The sequence below is a fragment of the Melanostigma gelatinosum genome (assembly GCF_949748355.1).
Source record: "Melanostigma gelatinosum genome assembly, chromosome: 19".
Classification (NCBI taxonomy): domain Eukaryota; kingdom Metazoa; phylum Chordata; class Actinopteri; order Perciformes; family Zoarcidae; genus Melanostigma; species Melanostigma gelatinosum.
The window spans coordinates 11,638,887-11,653,450 of record NC_136652.1 but is presented as its reverse complement, the minus strand read 5'-3'; the positions used below and the strand labels follow the sequence as shown (position 1 = coordinate 11,653,450).

The 14,564-nt window shown below is 40.3% G+C and overlaps 1 protein-coding gene across 2 annotated transcripts in view; it reads right to left on the bottom strand.

Annotated features, from left to right (window-relative positions):
• Nucleotides 1-2,522: 2,522 nt before the first annotated feature.
• The window catches only part of gphnb (gephyrin b), an 80,910-nt gene continuing 68,868 nt past the window's right edge, over nt 2,523-14,564 (bottom strand). For both annotated transcript variants that reach the window (XM_079290388.1, XM_079290389.1), the window contains exons 11-22: nt 12,610-12,702; nt 10,525-10,580; nt 10,206-10,325; nt 9,861-9,919; nt 9,297-9,450; nt 7,495-7,616; nt 6,507-6,594; nt 6,124-6,197; nt 5,920-5,984; nt 5,695-5,798; nt 4,308-4,404; nt 2,523-3,510 (exon numbers count right to left, since the gene is read on the bottom strand). In XM_079290388.1, the coding sequence (XP_079146514.1) occupies nt 3,377-3,510; nt 4,308-4,404; nt 5,695-5,798; nt 5,920-5,984; nt 6,124-6,197; nt 6,507-6,594; nt 7,495-7,616; nt 9,297-9,450; nt 9,861-9,919; nt 10,206-10,325; nt 10,525-10,580; nt 12,610-12,702 (1,166 nt within the window). In that variant the 3' untranslated portion in view covers nt 2,523-3,376. The remainder of the gene's footprint in view (nt 3,511-4,307; nt 4,405-5,694; nt 5,799-5,919; nt 5,985-6,123; nt 6,198-6,506; nt 6,595-7,494; nt 7,617-9,296; nt 9,451-9,860; nt 9,920-10,205; nt 10,326-10,524; nt 10,581-12,609; nt 12,703-14,564) is intronic.

Here is a 14,564-nt window from a genome sequence, read left to right as displayed (position 1 = left end):
GTGATGTTTCCCTCCGAACTATGAAGTAGCTTAACATGGAATTACTCAAGTAAAGTACCTCAAAATAGTATTAATGTACAATACTGGAGTAAATGTACGTATTTGCTTTCTGACAATTGTGATAACTAGTGGTGAAAGTAAAGTAAAAGTAGTAATTTTCCTTAAGTAAACGTAAAAGCTATACTTTCTTAGGCAAAAGTACAGAAATCAAGAAAATACTTAAACTAAAAGTAAAAGACCACTCATTATGAATAGCCTTTGTAATAATTACCGATGCATTATATGAAAACATCATTTTAAACAGTGCAAACTATGAAGATAAACATCGTTCAAACCCACAACACTTCACTAAGATCACAAACATACCAAATATGTCAAGCTTAAAATGCACACAATAATAAAAAGAAAGATTTCCATGTGATGGAATGGTCAGCTATACAGCCACAAAAAAACATTTGGGTTTGAATATTTAATTTAGTGAAAATATCATAAACCTTTAAAGAAGAACTGGCCAAATGAGATGGGACAATTCCTGCCTTCTCATGCATGCAGACCCGAAATGATCACTAATTATCCTGCCATCCATTTCATTTTGTATCCCAATGGCCTCAGCAAGTTGAAGTATTTCTTGGAGAATTAGAAACTCAAAGAGCAACTCAGATGAAATGCTTAGCAAACCTGTTGTTACAATGTCTCTGTATCCTCTAATAAATAAAATACACGTATTGCAATTGAGGGTAGAGAGTATTTGCCGTTATTCTGTACAGTCATCTCCACACTGATCCCTTTACATCCAACCCATTCACAAAGACGAATTTAAATAAGTTCTCGTCACAGCATTATTAATCATCACCAACTAATAGGATCTACTGTCATTTCACCTGGCAGAGCAGAACAGAAACTGTCTAATCTCATGCAGCCTCAGAAATATCTACACCAAAGCCTGGAGCGGCCTTTTTCCTGCTGTATTTTCTATTAGGTTAATCCTTTCTGACACCTCTGCGCTTAACCTCCTTTCCTCATTAGGCTTTCTCCTGCCAGTACCCGCTTCTTAAATACTTACCTTCCTAGAAAGAAAGAAATCCCCTTTGCTTTGCAGTGCTTCATTCAAATGCAGCTTTGTTTCTTTGTTCATCGAAGCAGTGGTGAATGAAGTGAAAATATACTCAAAATATTAAGTCTAAGTACTTGTTCTGCGGTATATAGAAGTACTTAAAACTAGCCGTAACTAATATGTGCAGGTATCCTCTATCTATGGGTCGGGTCCCCAAGGGTCACGATAATAATTTGGGGGGTCGTGAGACAATTAATGAGATAGAAAACAATGAAAAACTATTTAAATACAAATTTATATTCATTCACACAAATCAGTTTTGTGAAATATTGGATGATTTGACATCTTTGGGCCATGAACGGTTATTCAAAATAATAATCTCAAAGATTTCCATTTGAAAAAATGTCTGTAAATCACTATCTTTTGCCAAATGAGGTAACACAATGGTAATTGAGGCTATGGCCCACTGCTGTAAGATCTTGTTCTTGCAGTAATATGAACTGGGTGACATTCCAGAATTTGTATCTCTGCAAGTACCGCTTATAGCCATAGGTGCCGTCAAAGAAGACGAAACAGAGCTCTTTGAGACTAATAACTTTAAATGAAACCATGTGAGGAGTTTAGAGGGGAAGGTGGAGAGGCCAACAACTGATAGACAGAACATTCTGACAAGGGGCCCAACCGAGACACTGCTTTAGTTTGGACGAGGTTGTAAAAAGGATGGAAATCATTGGATTCATATTCAAACATTGTATTTTAGAAGCTTTTCATGTGAAACGTGAATCTGAAAAATAACTATAGTTACAAAATACATGCAGTGGAGAAAGGAATACATACAACATTTGTATAAAACATGGATAAAATAGAAATATTCAAGTCAAGTACTTCGAAAGTGTACTTAATACAGTGCTTGAGTCACTTACTTTTGAGGGATTTTTTTCTCAGTATATCTCAGAAAACCTTCATATTAATGCAGTTAACACACATTCACACCTGTAAACTGTATCCACATGGACCTCGACAATGATTTCTATGGAAAGTAAGATGTTGCTCATTCATTCATAATTCATGCACTTCTCTAAACTTTAGGCTACATCTACCAAACTCTTAGTACCAAAGAAGAAAATCACTGTTTTTTCTTTAGATATATTTTATTAAAAAAGGAAACCCAACAAGAACTTTTTTTTTTTACATAATGATCAAGGATTTTTATTATCTTAGTCTCTTTCATCAGTTTCATATCATTACAGAAAATGTTATAGTACAGCGTTGTTCAATGTCTCCTCATTGCTTAATAATTTCCTTAGGAGTGCTGGTCACATATATCTGTACAATATGGTTCTTATTTTTTTCTGTACATTTTTTGTGAAGTTGGTTAAAAAGGCTGTCAGCACTTAAAGAAGCTGCTTCTTTTATTCATTTTTTTATTCTTAAATAGTTGATCAAATAAAAGATTATTTTTCCCAGGTGAAGCTCGCCCCTTGGGGGTTTGGGGGGGTTTGGGGCAAAGTTTACACCCGGTCACCGTGAATATAAGGAAGCTTCAAGGTCTGGGCAGACTGGGTTGTGCCCCCCCCACCTCCCCATCCCAACATCACCTCTTCCCTGCCCAGGCATTTGGCACTGCGCACATAAACAAGACTCACAAGATAAACAACAAGCAAAGCTCTTTGTGAAGCCATTATGATGCATACTCATGAGAGAAAAACAGAAGTGTCACCTTGATGGGCGCTCAAAAGAGGAAGTGGTCTTGATGTGCCCCCTCTTCCTTTTAGCTGAGCACCATGGGAAATCTGGAGTCTTCCTCAATGTTTTCTTCATTTTCAAAAAACTGATTATTTTTTTCCACTAAAGATGAGAAAATAATAATTTTCTTTTTTTGTCCTGGCAGGCACCTACAGCTGTCTATTAAAATGCTACTGCTATAGATAAGGTCTAGCATTGAACACACAAAGCAATTGCAATGAAAGGAACGAAGTTGCCTTAATATAATAATGATAATAAGAAGAATAATGATAATAATAATAAGAATAATCATAATAATATATTACAGAATAAATCTCTTTTTATAATTAGATTTTTTTCATTAAAAGTTATATTTTCTTTGTTTGAAATACTATAATCTTTTTAAATTAATTTTTTTCATATGTATCTAGGTTGTGATCAAGATGTTGACTATACCTCAACGTTATCCAAATCAATAAAAACTAGCTGTGCCGTTGCATATTACAGAATAGTCAATGATATGTGGACATGCACCGTGAACCACCCATTCCAACCCTCGCTATATGACGCCGACGCTCCGTCCCCCCCGTGATGACATCATAGCCGGCCGATGACCATGACGTCAACCACCTCGCCCTTGTGCAGCTCCACGTATTGCTCTGTTTTCGGAGGTAGCATCAGGAGCCCGTTAGCACTGCGCATGCTCATCAGCCTGCTGCTCACCTGGTTCCCTGCAGCAGAGCGAGGACAACATATTTTGTATAAGAATTCAACCCATGAAGGAAATTGGGAGTTTGCATTTTACAGTTTCATACCGTCATTTATTAAACTGGTTAACACATTCTCTTAAGTTTGCCATTTGTTATCATACTTTTCATTGTCAAACTGGCTAATATTTAAATACTACAGTGGCCAGTTGCTCTCATCAGTGAACGCAAATGCAGAGAAGTGTGGTCGTGGTGTGGAATAATGTATACACTTCCAGTGTGTCTATAGAGAGCAACAGATGTAATCAATCTACCCCTATGAAGGCCTACTGAGGTTACAACTGCCACTATGCACTGAGTGCACAATATTCTTTTGGGGGCTATTTTGCCTTTATTAGACAGTGAGGAGAGAGATAGTCTGGAAAGGAGAGAGAGGAGACAACATGGAGCAAAATGCTGATGCGGTAGGTCTGGTCCACGTGGTGCCCTCTCGAACAGATATCAACTTTAAAATATCCCAAAAATGAACCAAAATATTTGCATAGAAAAAATGTGAGGGACATGTGTATATGAAGTAATTGCAATTCAGTGAGTCAGAATGTTTATTTTGAGTATTTTATGAACTCATAATTGTGAAAAACGGCATGCCTAAAAATCCATAAATCTGTTTTGTTTTTTAAATCCTTGGATTACTTGCTAGACAGGGAACGGTAAATTAAATAAATGATGCTGTCAACCAGTGAAGAAATGAGAGTCTGATTGGGATGTGTGGCTGTCAGACAGAATCCTTCACAGTACTGTACCGGCTTTGGTGCTGGTACCTGTGCTCTGTGCCCACGGCAGAGGCTCCTGGTGATGCCATGTCAGAATGCAGCGGTGGTATTCAGGGCGAGGGTCTAGCTTCACATCACAAGACAACTAGAGAAATAACATACAACGTAAATTATAATGATGTATGTCAACAAGTTTTCTCCATCACCGTGGGTATTTGTCTGTAATTCATAAATATTTACTGTAGAGAGTAATTTCATATAGTGCAGAAACATATACTAAATTGGCAGATTATTTCTGAGAACCCTGGAACTCATTGTGTCGTCGGATGTTGCAAACCTCACTATTATGGCAGCGACAAAGACTAAAGTAACAGTAGGTTTCATGATGGATTGCAGACTGTCTTTGGACTCATGACCCACATGACAGGCCTCTTCCCTGCACCTTGGAAGTGGGTGAATGTGTGCCAAAACATTCCCACAAAGATTTTAGACGCATTACATGTTTGTTTAGCATGTGGTAAAGGTTTGATTTTCTGCCAGAATTAGAGAAGTCCTTGATATCTTACTTTTTATTCCAGCACTTGAACGCAGCACAGTAACTGTGGCTAAAAAAATGGAAAAAATCCCAGATCTGGACTATCAACTAAATAATTAACATGGGTAAAAGGCTATCTGCCCACCCAAATTCTGTCAAACACCTTTTTTTTTGCATTTTTAAACCATACTCAACGTTTTTTCCAGTTTGACCTGGGTCTGATGCCATCTGCTGAGGGTCATTATCCGGCTACACCTGTGCTTCCAGGCCATCGGTCCCACCACTAAGTGGCAGTAATGCATTCAAGTTGATTTCTAACTGCTCTATAACAACACGTTACGTAACATAGCTCTCTGGATAGCACCCGTGGTGGCAAGTGACCAGACCTCTCACTTGATGATGCTAGTTGGAGGCACAATCTGCGGCTGTTGACATCATTACGATTTTTCTTGCTCTACAATTATGAATATTCATGACCAGGGAGCAGGCCTTCAGGTCAGTGTCGGCCCGTGATTGCTTCCTCTGCCAAGTAAAAGCAGAACTTAATGGTCATGAATATGTATCAAACGGATGAATAAAATAGTATTAAGTCATGAGTTAAGATGCAATGGACTGCAACGATACACCCTGGAACTTAAGTGCAATTGTAATGTGTCTTCTCTGTTTCAGTCTGTTGCATCTACACTCAAATGTTCACATATGGGAAGAGAAAGGATCTTTTTGCATACAGAGACTGGTCTTTCTACCTTTTTTGACCTCAGTGGAGACCTTGTGTCTGGTCATTAAACAGAAAAAAAAACCCACTTCTTGTAACCACCAGGGCCTCAACAGATGATGAACTTTGACTTTGTGTGTCTTGGCCAGAGAGTCAGGCTTTCCTGGTCGCCCTGTGCATCCTACCCTCGCTTTGATGATGGTGGGCCTAGGGTCCAAAATGCCCTGCATCTTCCTCAAGGCAGGGATGACAAAAAGATTACAGGTGACAACAGCGGACACGGGGTTTCCTAGGACAGACGGACGGACAGAGAGAGGACAGCGAAAGGAGAAAAGAGAGAGAAATATATGAGAAACACCTCCTCGGAAACAGCGGAGTGAATCACTCTTTCTCTCAACTTCACACACTACCTGGGAGGGCAAAGATTAGTTTGCGAGCACCGTCCATGTCCAAGGTGGCAAATGTTGTTGGGAGACTAAACAAAAAGAAAAAACAACATTTTAGTACATTTTGCCGTTTTATGCAACACTGCTGTAAATGTACATCTGGTATTTAATCTGAGCGCTTGATAAACTGTGAAAAGTTGCGTGAGAACAAAGTTGTCACTTTCTTACCCTGGTTTCATGAAAACACGACCAAAATGGATCTGAGCATGAAGATCAATATCCAGCACCTGCTTAAGGTAGTCCTAAGAAATACATTGAAATTAAAAAACATTCAAAAAACACAAAAGAGCAAAAAATAAAAACATCTGGCCTTCACCAAATAGTAAAGTTTTAAAATACTTTTGCATTTGTGTGGGTACTGGAGATCACCTGGAATATAAAATAAAATAAAAACCAAACAATCAAATAAGTAAGAAGTTATAAGTATCTGAGTTTTGGTACTTTTATCATCATTTACTCTCAAATAAATATGGTCGTTCCCCCCGTCCACCACAAGGTGTCAGTAAAAGACAATGCCATGATTGGATGCGCTTCATGTTCTGCAATGATACCTTCTCTCCCATGGACACTCCTCCTGAGGTGATGATGACATCAGCTCGGCTGATGCCTTCATTCAGAGCGTTGAGAAGGTCATCGGGGCTGTGGGGCACAGAGAAACACACACACACACACGCACACACACACACACACGCACACACGTGTTAACCACCAACTCACAGAAGAGGAAATAATGGAGGGAAAAGGACAACAGAGAGTTAGTTTTGGAGGTAGTATCGGAAGATGATGAACATTATTATGAACTCTGTCAGGAGCTTATGTAACTGGTCATTCGCATGTGTGTGAGTGTGTGAGTCCATCTCTGTGTCTGTCCACTGCTCATCTCGCATACTGTTGGACCCATCAGCTGAATATTTTTAGTTCTTATTTACGACTGTATGCTCAGGGACCTCTTGTGGTCGCAGTGATTCAAACTTTTTGATAAGGTATTTTTAATTGACGGTTTTATGCCCGTGATTGACTGCTGACTCCTCACTACTCTCAACTGGCCGCTCAGCAGCTGCTCAGGGGGGGGGGGGGGGGGAGGAGAAGATACAGCAGGGGAAAACTGCATGCACAGCACTTTAAAAAAAATCAAACTCAGTGAATTAAGTGTTTATTTTGACCAAACCAGAGTTGATGCTTGTTGGAACAAGACGGTTTTGCTGAGTTTTATTTAGTTTCTGTTGAGTTTAATGTAGCACTTTGAAAATGACAAAACTGAACAAAGCGCTGACTACAACTAATACAGCTAACAGAGCTAACAGCTAATGGAACTAAACACACAGCAGGACTGACTATTTCTGTTCAGAAGCGTTACACAGGGATCTGCAGGTTAGCTGCACGGAGCCGATGCACACAGCTGGATAGATTCAAATGAAAGCTTATCTTCGTGTGAGGGGAAAAAATTCTTCTGAATTGCTTGGGGTCTAGTCGAGGGGTTAAACTGTGGTTTTCTAGCATTGGAGGTGTGACAAATGCATTATCAACATGATGGCTTACTTGTCTCCCACGATGCCCAGATTGATGGTGGGGTAGCCATGCTCCTGGATGGTGGCCAGCAGGGTGGAGCGATTGCTGTCCCTGATCTTCCCAGGATGGAGGTCATCTTCTGGGTTCAGCAGCTACCACGGCACACAGGGAGAAGTGATCAGAAACACTTGTTAATCATTCAACAGCTGTACTTTTTCAACTTGGTGTAAGGAAAATATCTGCCTTTAAGATTGTTCAGAAAATATTCTGAGCATGTTTTTGGGTGGCAGTAAGTCTGGTGGGTATAACGATAATTATTCAGCTTGACAGGGAGGTTGGAGGCAATCATCTTTTGATTACTCTCATATTATTACTATGCTTAGCCTGCTCTTGGTATCAAATGGGTTGGTTGTGAAAAATAGGACAATACACTGATTGCCGGAAATTTAATTTCCAAAATACACAATATTTTACAGTGACTGAGAGAGGTAAAGAAGACACTGGCTGACATTTAAAGTGATCATTTGGTGTTGCATGTGCTTTTAGATAGCGCTGAAATGATTAATCGATTAGTCGATTAACAGAAAATTAACTGCCATACATTTTGAGAATGTTCATTGTTCGTTCATTGTTCAAATTATTTATCGAGCAATAAATGCCATTCAAACTCTGGTTCTGCCGTTTTGAATGGATTTTGAACCATTGGTAAAATAAAACAAGCAATTTGAAGACATCAACTTGGGCCCTGGGAACCTGTGATGCGCATGTTTCATTATTTTGTCACATGTTATCGAATAAATGACTAATCGATTAATTGAACAAAACAATCAAAAGATAAATATGGATGAATGAAAAATGAAAAATAATCATCATTTGCAGCCTTACTTTCAGACAAAACTAAGAACTTGCCAAGTCAATTGTTCAACTGGTTCAATGGGTATTGGCATTATGTTCGTCTTCTATTTACATTCATAAATTTTGACCTCCCTTCTTTTCATAATGAAGAACTACAAATTGGAACTTTCTGTTTCTGAGGAAACGTCAACAAGCACTGCTAATTACTGCAATTATAAAAGGAAAGCAACACCACAAATGAACATGCATCTAATTCAGCAGGTTCACAGTGGGTTTATGGGCAGACATACTGCATACTTTCAGTTGTAAAAGCCAGCTCTGCACAGATATTCCTATTTTTCTTCATCTGCAGCATTAGCACAGAGAATGTACTCAAAATCTAGATGGTCAAATTAACAGTGTGTAAAGATGAGAAGACAAATCCTCTATTTCATCAGTCTAGCTCAAAGAGGGGAGACGAGGACAATATACCACTTAATAGATTTGGAATGTGGCCATGGGGTAGGTGACTCTCGGCTGATTTACACGATTCAGATATATCTGCATAGCACCGAGAACAAGGTGTTATGGGTATCTAGAGTCTGCTGAGGATCTCCATGAAGGTTACACACCCCATGAAATTTAAACAGCACATCAGTCACACAGAAAATGCACAAATATGATCCCAGCGTTTAAGAGAACCCACCTGGTCACAGATAAACACAGTCTTCACAACTGAAAGCACACATGAAACGGCTGAGTGCGCATTCAGCTCTGAATGTTGTTCTGGTGTCCGCAGTCAAAGCAAACAATGTTGATTGTGCATAAATATGAACGAGGTGCGCTGTCAGAGAAGACGGCACGTTGTCGTTACCTTTAGCAGCTGAGGCCGAACCTTACAAATACAGATACAGTGTGGGTTGAGTGCACGAGGAGTATCATTTCCAAAATGGGAAAAAATAAAAATGTCGACATGCAAGTTTTTCTTAATCCCTTACCTCGTTTCCTGTCGACATGACGGCCACCACAGGGAATTTCTGAACTTCCACCTCTGTGACTCCCACAGTGGCCAGGAGACCAATCTCAGACGGGCCCATGTGGGTGCCCTTTGCAAGCACGCACTCCCCACGCTTAATGTCATGACCGATGGGCCTAGGGCGGGACAGCAAAGACGATAGTTCAGAGGACGAGGAAGAGAAAAGTGAAGACTTCTGAAACACGCACTTTGCAATTTAAATGAGCATATATATCCTGCTGTCACAAGAACTGCCATAACCAGTAATGAGGTAAACAAAATATCAAGAATGATCAAAATGACGGATCCAGCAGCATAACCAAATAAACCAACTGTACTTTCAATAATTCTTTCAGTCTCTTCAGTTTTCATTTAAAATACCCTTTTCACACTGACACCTTTATCAGTTTGTTACTGCTTAAAGAGGTGGGCCTACAAACAAAAAGGTGGGTGGGTGACATCCTCCACCAGATCTCCAGTATTTGATCAATAAAATTGTGTTCCTGGTTTTGGCTTCTTAATAGCAACCAACACATCACACACTAACCTGATGTCCTGCCCCGGGCGAGCCTGTACTAGGATTCGTACCTCCAGCTCCTCGGTGCCCTAAAAGATAAACCAGCTGTCAGATGCATCAAATGGAACAGATTCAGATTTCATTGGTCTATACTCGACCAAAATGCATTGTGTATGCCGCTCATCTCTGGGCTCAACTTACTCTTTCAAACAATCAGAATCTGTGTTCATTTGCTATGGTGTTGGCATGGACGAATCCCTTTATAAAGGTAAATGTGAGTCAAAACTAAATTACGGTTGAGTTGAGTTGAGCACAGCCCTGATTCTGACAACTTCCTGCCTCTTCATCGGGTAAAAGACCAGAAGTTAGGCTTACGTCTTCAGACTCGCGGAGCAGCTCGGTGTCTTCCACCTGGACTACAGCGTCAGCCCCGCATGGAATAGGGGCACCCGTCGTCACCCTCATCACCTGGCCAGGCATCACTGTGTGGGTGGGCTGCACGGAGACACAGACAGAGTTTACCCTTTAACTTCAGTCGTATATTTTGTCCTATCAAAGTTTAAAAAAATACGCAATGCCTTTGAGTGGGTGTTTGCGTGACAGTGACTGCATTACTGTGTGTGTGTGTGTGTGAGGGTCTTTTTGTTAGCTAAAAAAAAGCATGTGTGTCTAAAGTGTCAACGTGGGCGCGAACCTGCTCTCCAGCTTGGGACTCTCCAATGATGAAGCGGTCGCCTGGGCCGTCAGCCGCTAAAATAAAAGAAAGATTTAACAGCATCACACGTGTGTGCAGCTGAAAGTGTGTGTGCGTGTAGGAGTGTGTCATTTAGTTGAGTCATTTTATTTCAGTGGGCTACAGATTGAACATATGATTAGAGAAGGAAGACATTTGATGTTCTTTGATGAAACATCTAAAAACAGACACACACAGTATTGTTAATGCTTGCAGGGCTCACAGATTTAATTACAGTCAAACCCTCCTCTTATGCACTTTTTCCAAATAATGCCCTCCACTCTGAGGCGTGAAGAGAGACCATCCCTTTCAGTATTGTTTCAGCCAATGGGAAAGTAGAATATGTGCTCCTCATATCTGCTCTTTTACAAACAAACAGGACCAAGAAGGAAGTTCATCACAAGACAAATAAAAACCCAATTCAAACTTTAAAACACCCTTTGACATTGCAAAGTGTCCTTGGTGAGTGAAAAACGTTGTGACTTAAATTTCATGGTTTAACATATCTTAATAAAAGGATTAAACGCTTCCCCACTTCTTTTTTTTCGACATGAACAAATAACACTGGATGACAAGCATTTGTTGTTACGCACTGGCTCTGGAGAAAGCAATCGGTTATTGGCTGCTTCCACACCCACAGTCACTAAAATCTCTCAAATCTGCACACGAACGCCTCGGCAGACGCCAGGCCCTCAGGACAGCCGCGTAAAATCCAGAGAGACCTGTGGCGTTCTGCTCCTCCTCCTCCATCAGCAGGAGCCAACAGCAGGTGTCACATGCAAGAGCTTTTGAGCTGCCACACTGCTCTCCAGGTTAACAGGGTCCTCAACGCTTTACAGGGCGCCCCGCCACTGATTTCTTTCACCAAAACAAGGCAACATAACGTTACCTGGATTTCACCTGACTCTAAGGAGTTAGTGCAGCCATAGGAATGATACCAACCTCTCTGAGCAGAGGTAAACCCCGTATCTCTTGTAACTTGTCGCCACCTGGCAGATAGGGAGGAAAGCCCCCTCCATGTCCCACAATGCAAAGACTCAATCTCTCCTCAGTACACACTGGCGGAAGAAGCTGCTGAGGCAGTTCTCCACTGCCCCAGTGTCCTGTTCATCTCAAACTAGGACAATCAGGTCATTTGTACAGGAGGAAAGACACACTGGCCTGGTTAGTTCTCCAGCTTTATGTTCTGCAACTTACTCTGAAGAAAAAACAAGAGATGGTAAACTGGATTGGGTGATTCATGAATCTATCACCAAGTCTATGTGTAATGTCCTTCCTGTCTATGCGCTAATGCATGACGATGTGTTTAGGATAAGTTATTGGCATGCAATGCTGTCATTTGAGGTATATTGTATTATTTTTATAAAATGTTTGTGTCACTACTAAACAGAATTTTGATCAAGTGTCAGGTCAGAAGTGTGAACCATATTCCACATTACCTCTTTAAGTCTTTAGTCAAATGGTTCACATAACAAGCTAACATTCATTCTGCCAGGTAGCTAGCTGAGCAACAGACAACCTGGCAACTAATCTCTGTGTTAGATATGGTTTGTGTGATGGAACCTATTTTTATTCAGTGATGTGCAAGTCTTCACGTAGTAAACCCTTCATTTATAGTCAGGCTAAAGGCTGCACTCTGAACAAACAGCTGGTGCAACTGTGTTCATAAATGTTCCTAAAGATAAAAACACAATAAAAACTCCTTCAAAATATATATATTTTTTTCTATTTCTAGTTTTAGGGACTCAATGTACCGAATGAGCAGAAACTCAGCTGCACCTAATATTGCATATATGTGTGTACATAAAAAGTATAAATTAGTTTATGGTGATAATTACTGAAGTGAAATTGGACATCGCTGGCAGCTTCTCTGGCTAACCTGGACTGGCCTGTCCATTCCTTTTACAATGACATGTTTTTGAGGCCGAAACATTAATTTGAATGTTTAATCAGTTGTTTCACATTTTCTATCTAATGAAAAAAAACAAAAAAAAACAGCTACAGGACTTTATTTTCAATTCACCTGCCACAATGTACAATGCTTACCTCTCACAGCATAACCGTCCTTGACAGAGGCAGGGAAGGGTGGCAGGTTGTCTTTGGCATAAACGTCCTGAGCCAGGACTCGACCCATCCCATCTGTGGGAGAAGAGGAAGAACATGGGTATGAGGAGAGGAGGAGAAGCTGGGCGAAGGGTGGCGGAGGGAGAGAGCGACAGCTGGAGAGAGAAAGAGAGACAGAGGCAGAGAGGGTGAGGGAGAAAGTGCATCTGATTCAGATGAAGACACAGAGAGGCATATGCGCCGGAGGTGTGTGTGTAATTAAAGAGAGACAGAGTGTGACACCGCACATCAGGATCTCTCTGCATGACTCACTACCTGACCAGCACACACGGACACACACACTCTCTTATTCCTTTTCAGCTTTACTGATTCCCGAACAACAAGTGGGAGCTTGCAAGTGTCGCGATTCACATTTCTTAAACAGCCAGACAACTTAAAAACACTCAGGAAACATCCTTGTGAGAAGAGCATAGACTCGGCACACACACAATAGCTCACGGAGAGTGAGGGAAGGAAAGAAAGACAGAAACAGACAGAGAGGCAGAGTGGGTGGAGGAGAAAAATCCTGGCACTAAAAATACCATAAGCTGCTGTGTGGCTATATATAGCATTTGTGAGAGCCTTTATGCTGTGATTATGTGGGCGTTAATATGAAGATCTAAGCTTTGATATCAATGTGTTGAAGGGGAAAAAATATGCAAGTACACACACACACACACGCGTACACACATCAGCTTACGGCAGTCATAACGAGCCGCTGTAAATAATGCATCTCGGCCGTCGAAGAAGACACGCGTGCCTATTGGACGCGTCCGCTCCTTACATCTTTCTTAAGTCGACAGCATTTCATCCGAGATGTTGATGTGTTTTGCGACTGCATCCAAGCTGCTATTCAAACAGCTTGTTGAAACCATGTGTTGAAGGGGAGTTGTGAATAAAAATAGAACAAAAGGTGATGTCTTGTTGCCGAAGCTGAAATATGTGTTTGAGCAGATGCTTTGCGAAAAAACATCACTGCCAGCAAGCACAGGTTTTAAAAAGGCTTCAATTATGATCATTAAATCAAGGGGCATTGTGACATCACTTGTCTCTCTAGAAACGACCTGAAATTTTAGAAGACAGTCGTGATGTAAACATATGTGCGCCTACATACTCATGCTAAACATACAGTACCTGACTACATATATAGGATTCCTTTATTGTCATTGCACAAAGTACAATGAAATTAGGGAGCAATCATGACCGTGCACACACTATAAAACTGTAATACAAATAAAAAAGAATAAAATATATAGGATAAATAGAAGTGCAGTGAAAACAGTAAGATATTGCACTTCTTTTTATTAGACGTTTGCTGAGTTGTATTGGTTCTATATACAAGTACTAAATAAATACGGGAATACGTATGTATTAAGAAATAAACTAAGGCACATACTTCCATGTGCAGTATATATATATATATACAACATATTCTTGCTCACAGATTGATGGGAATTAAAGGTATATTTAGACATTTTGGAAATAATGCTTATTTCCTGTTTCCAGTATTTGAGCTAAGCTAAGCTACCCTGCTGATGGTGTTAGCTTTACATGTAGCGTACAGACACCAGAGTGATATCAATCTTCTTATCCAACTCTCAGAAAGAACGTTAAAGTATATTTCATGGAACATTAAACGATTCCTTTAAATGTTTCATCTCATGGAAATACAGATTTGAGATATTACACTGTCAAGAACTTCTTATTCTTTAACTTTCTTACCAAACAAAACTTTCTCAAAAACACAACAGTAAAGAAAGTGTGACATTCAATGCAGATTATTTTGTGTATCACACCATTATGATGATAAAATAAGACATAGCTCCTTATAATTCCACACTCATGATATGCACCCATCAACAAACTATGACACTTCACACACTTCACCCACGTGCAGA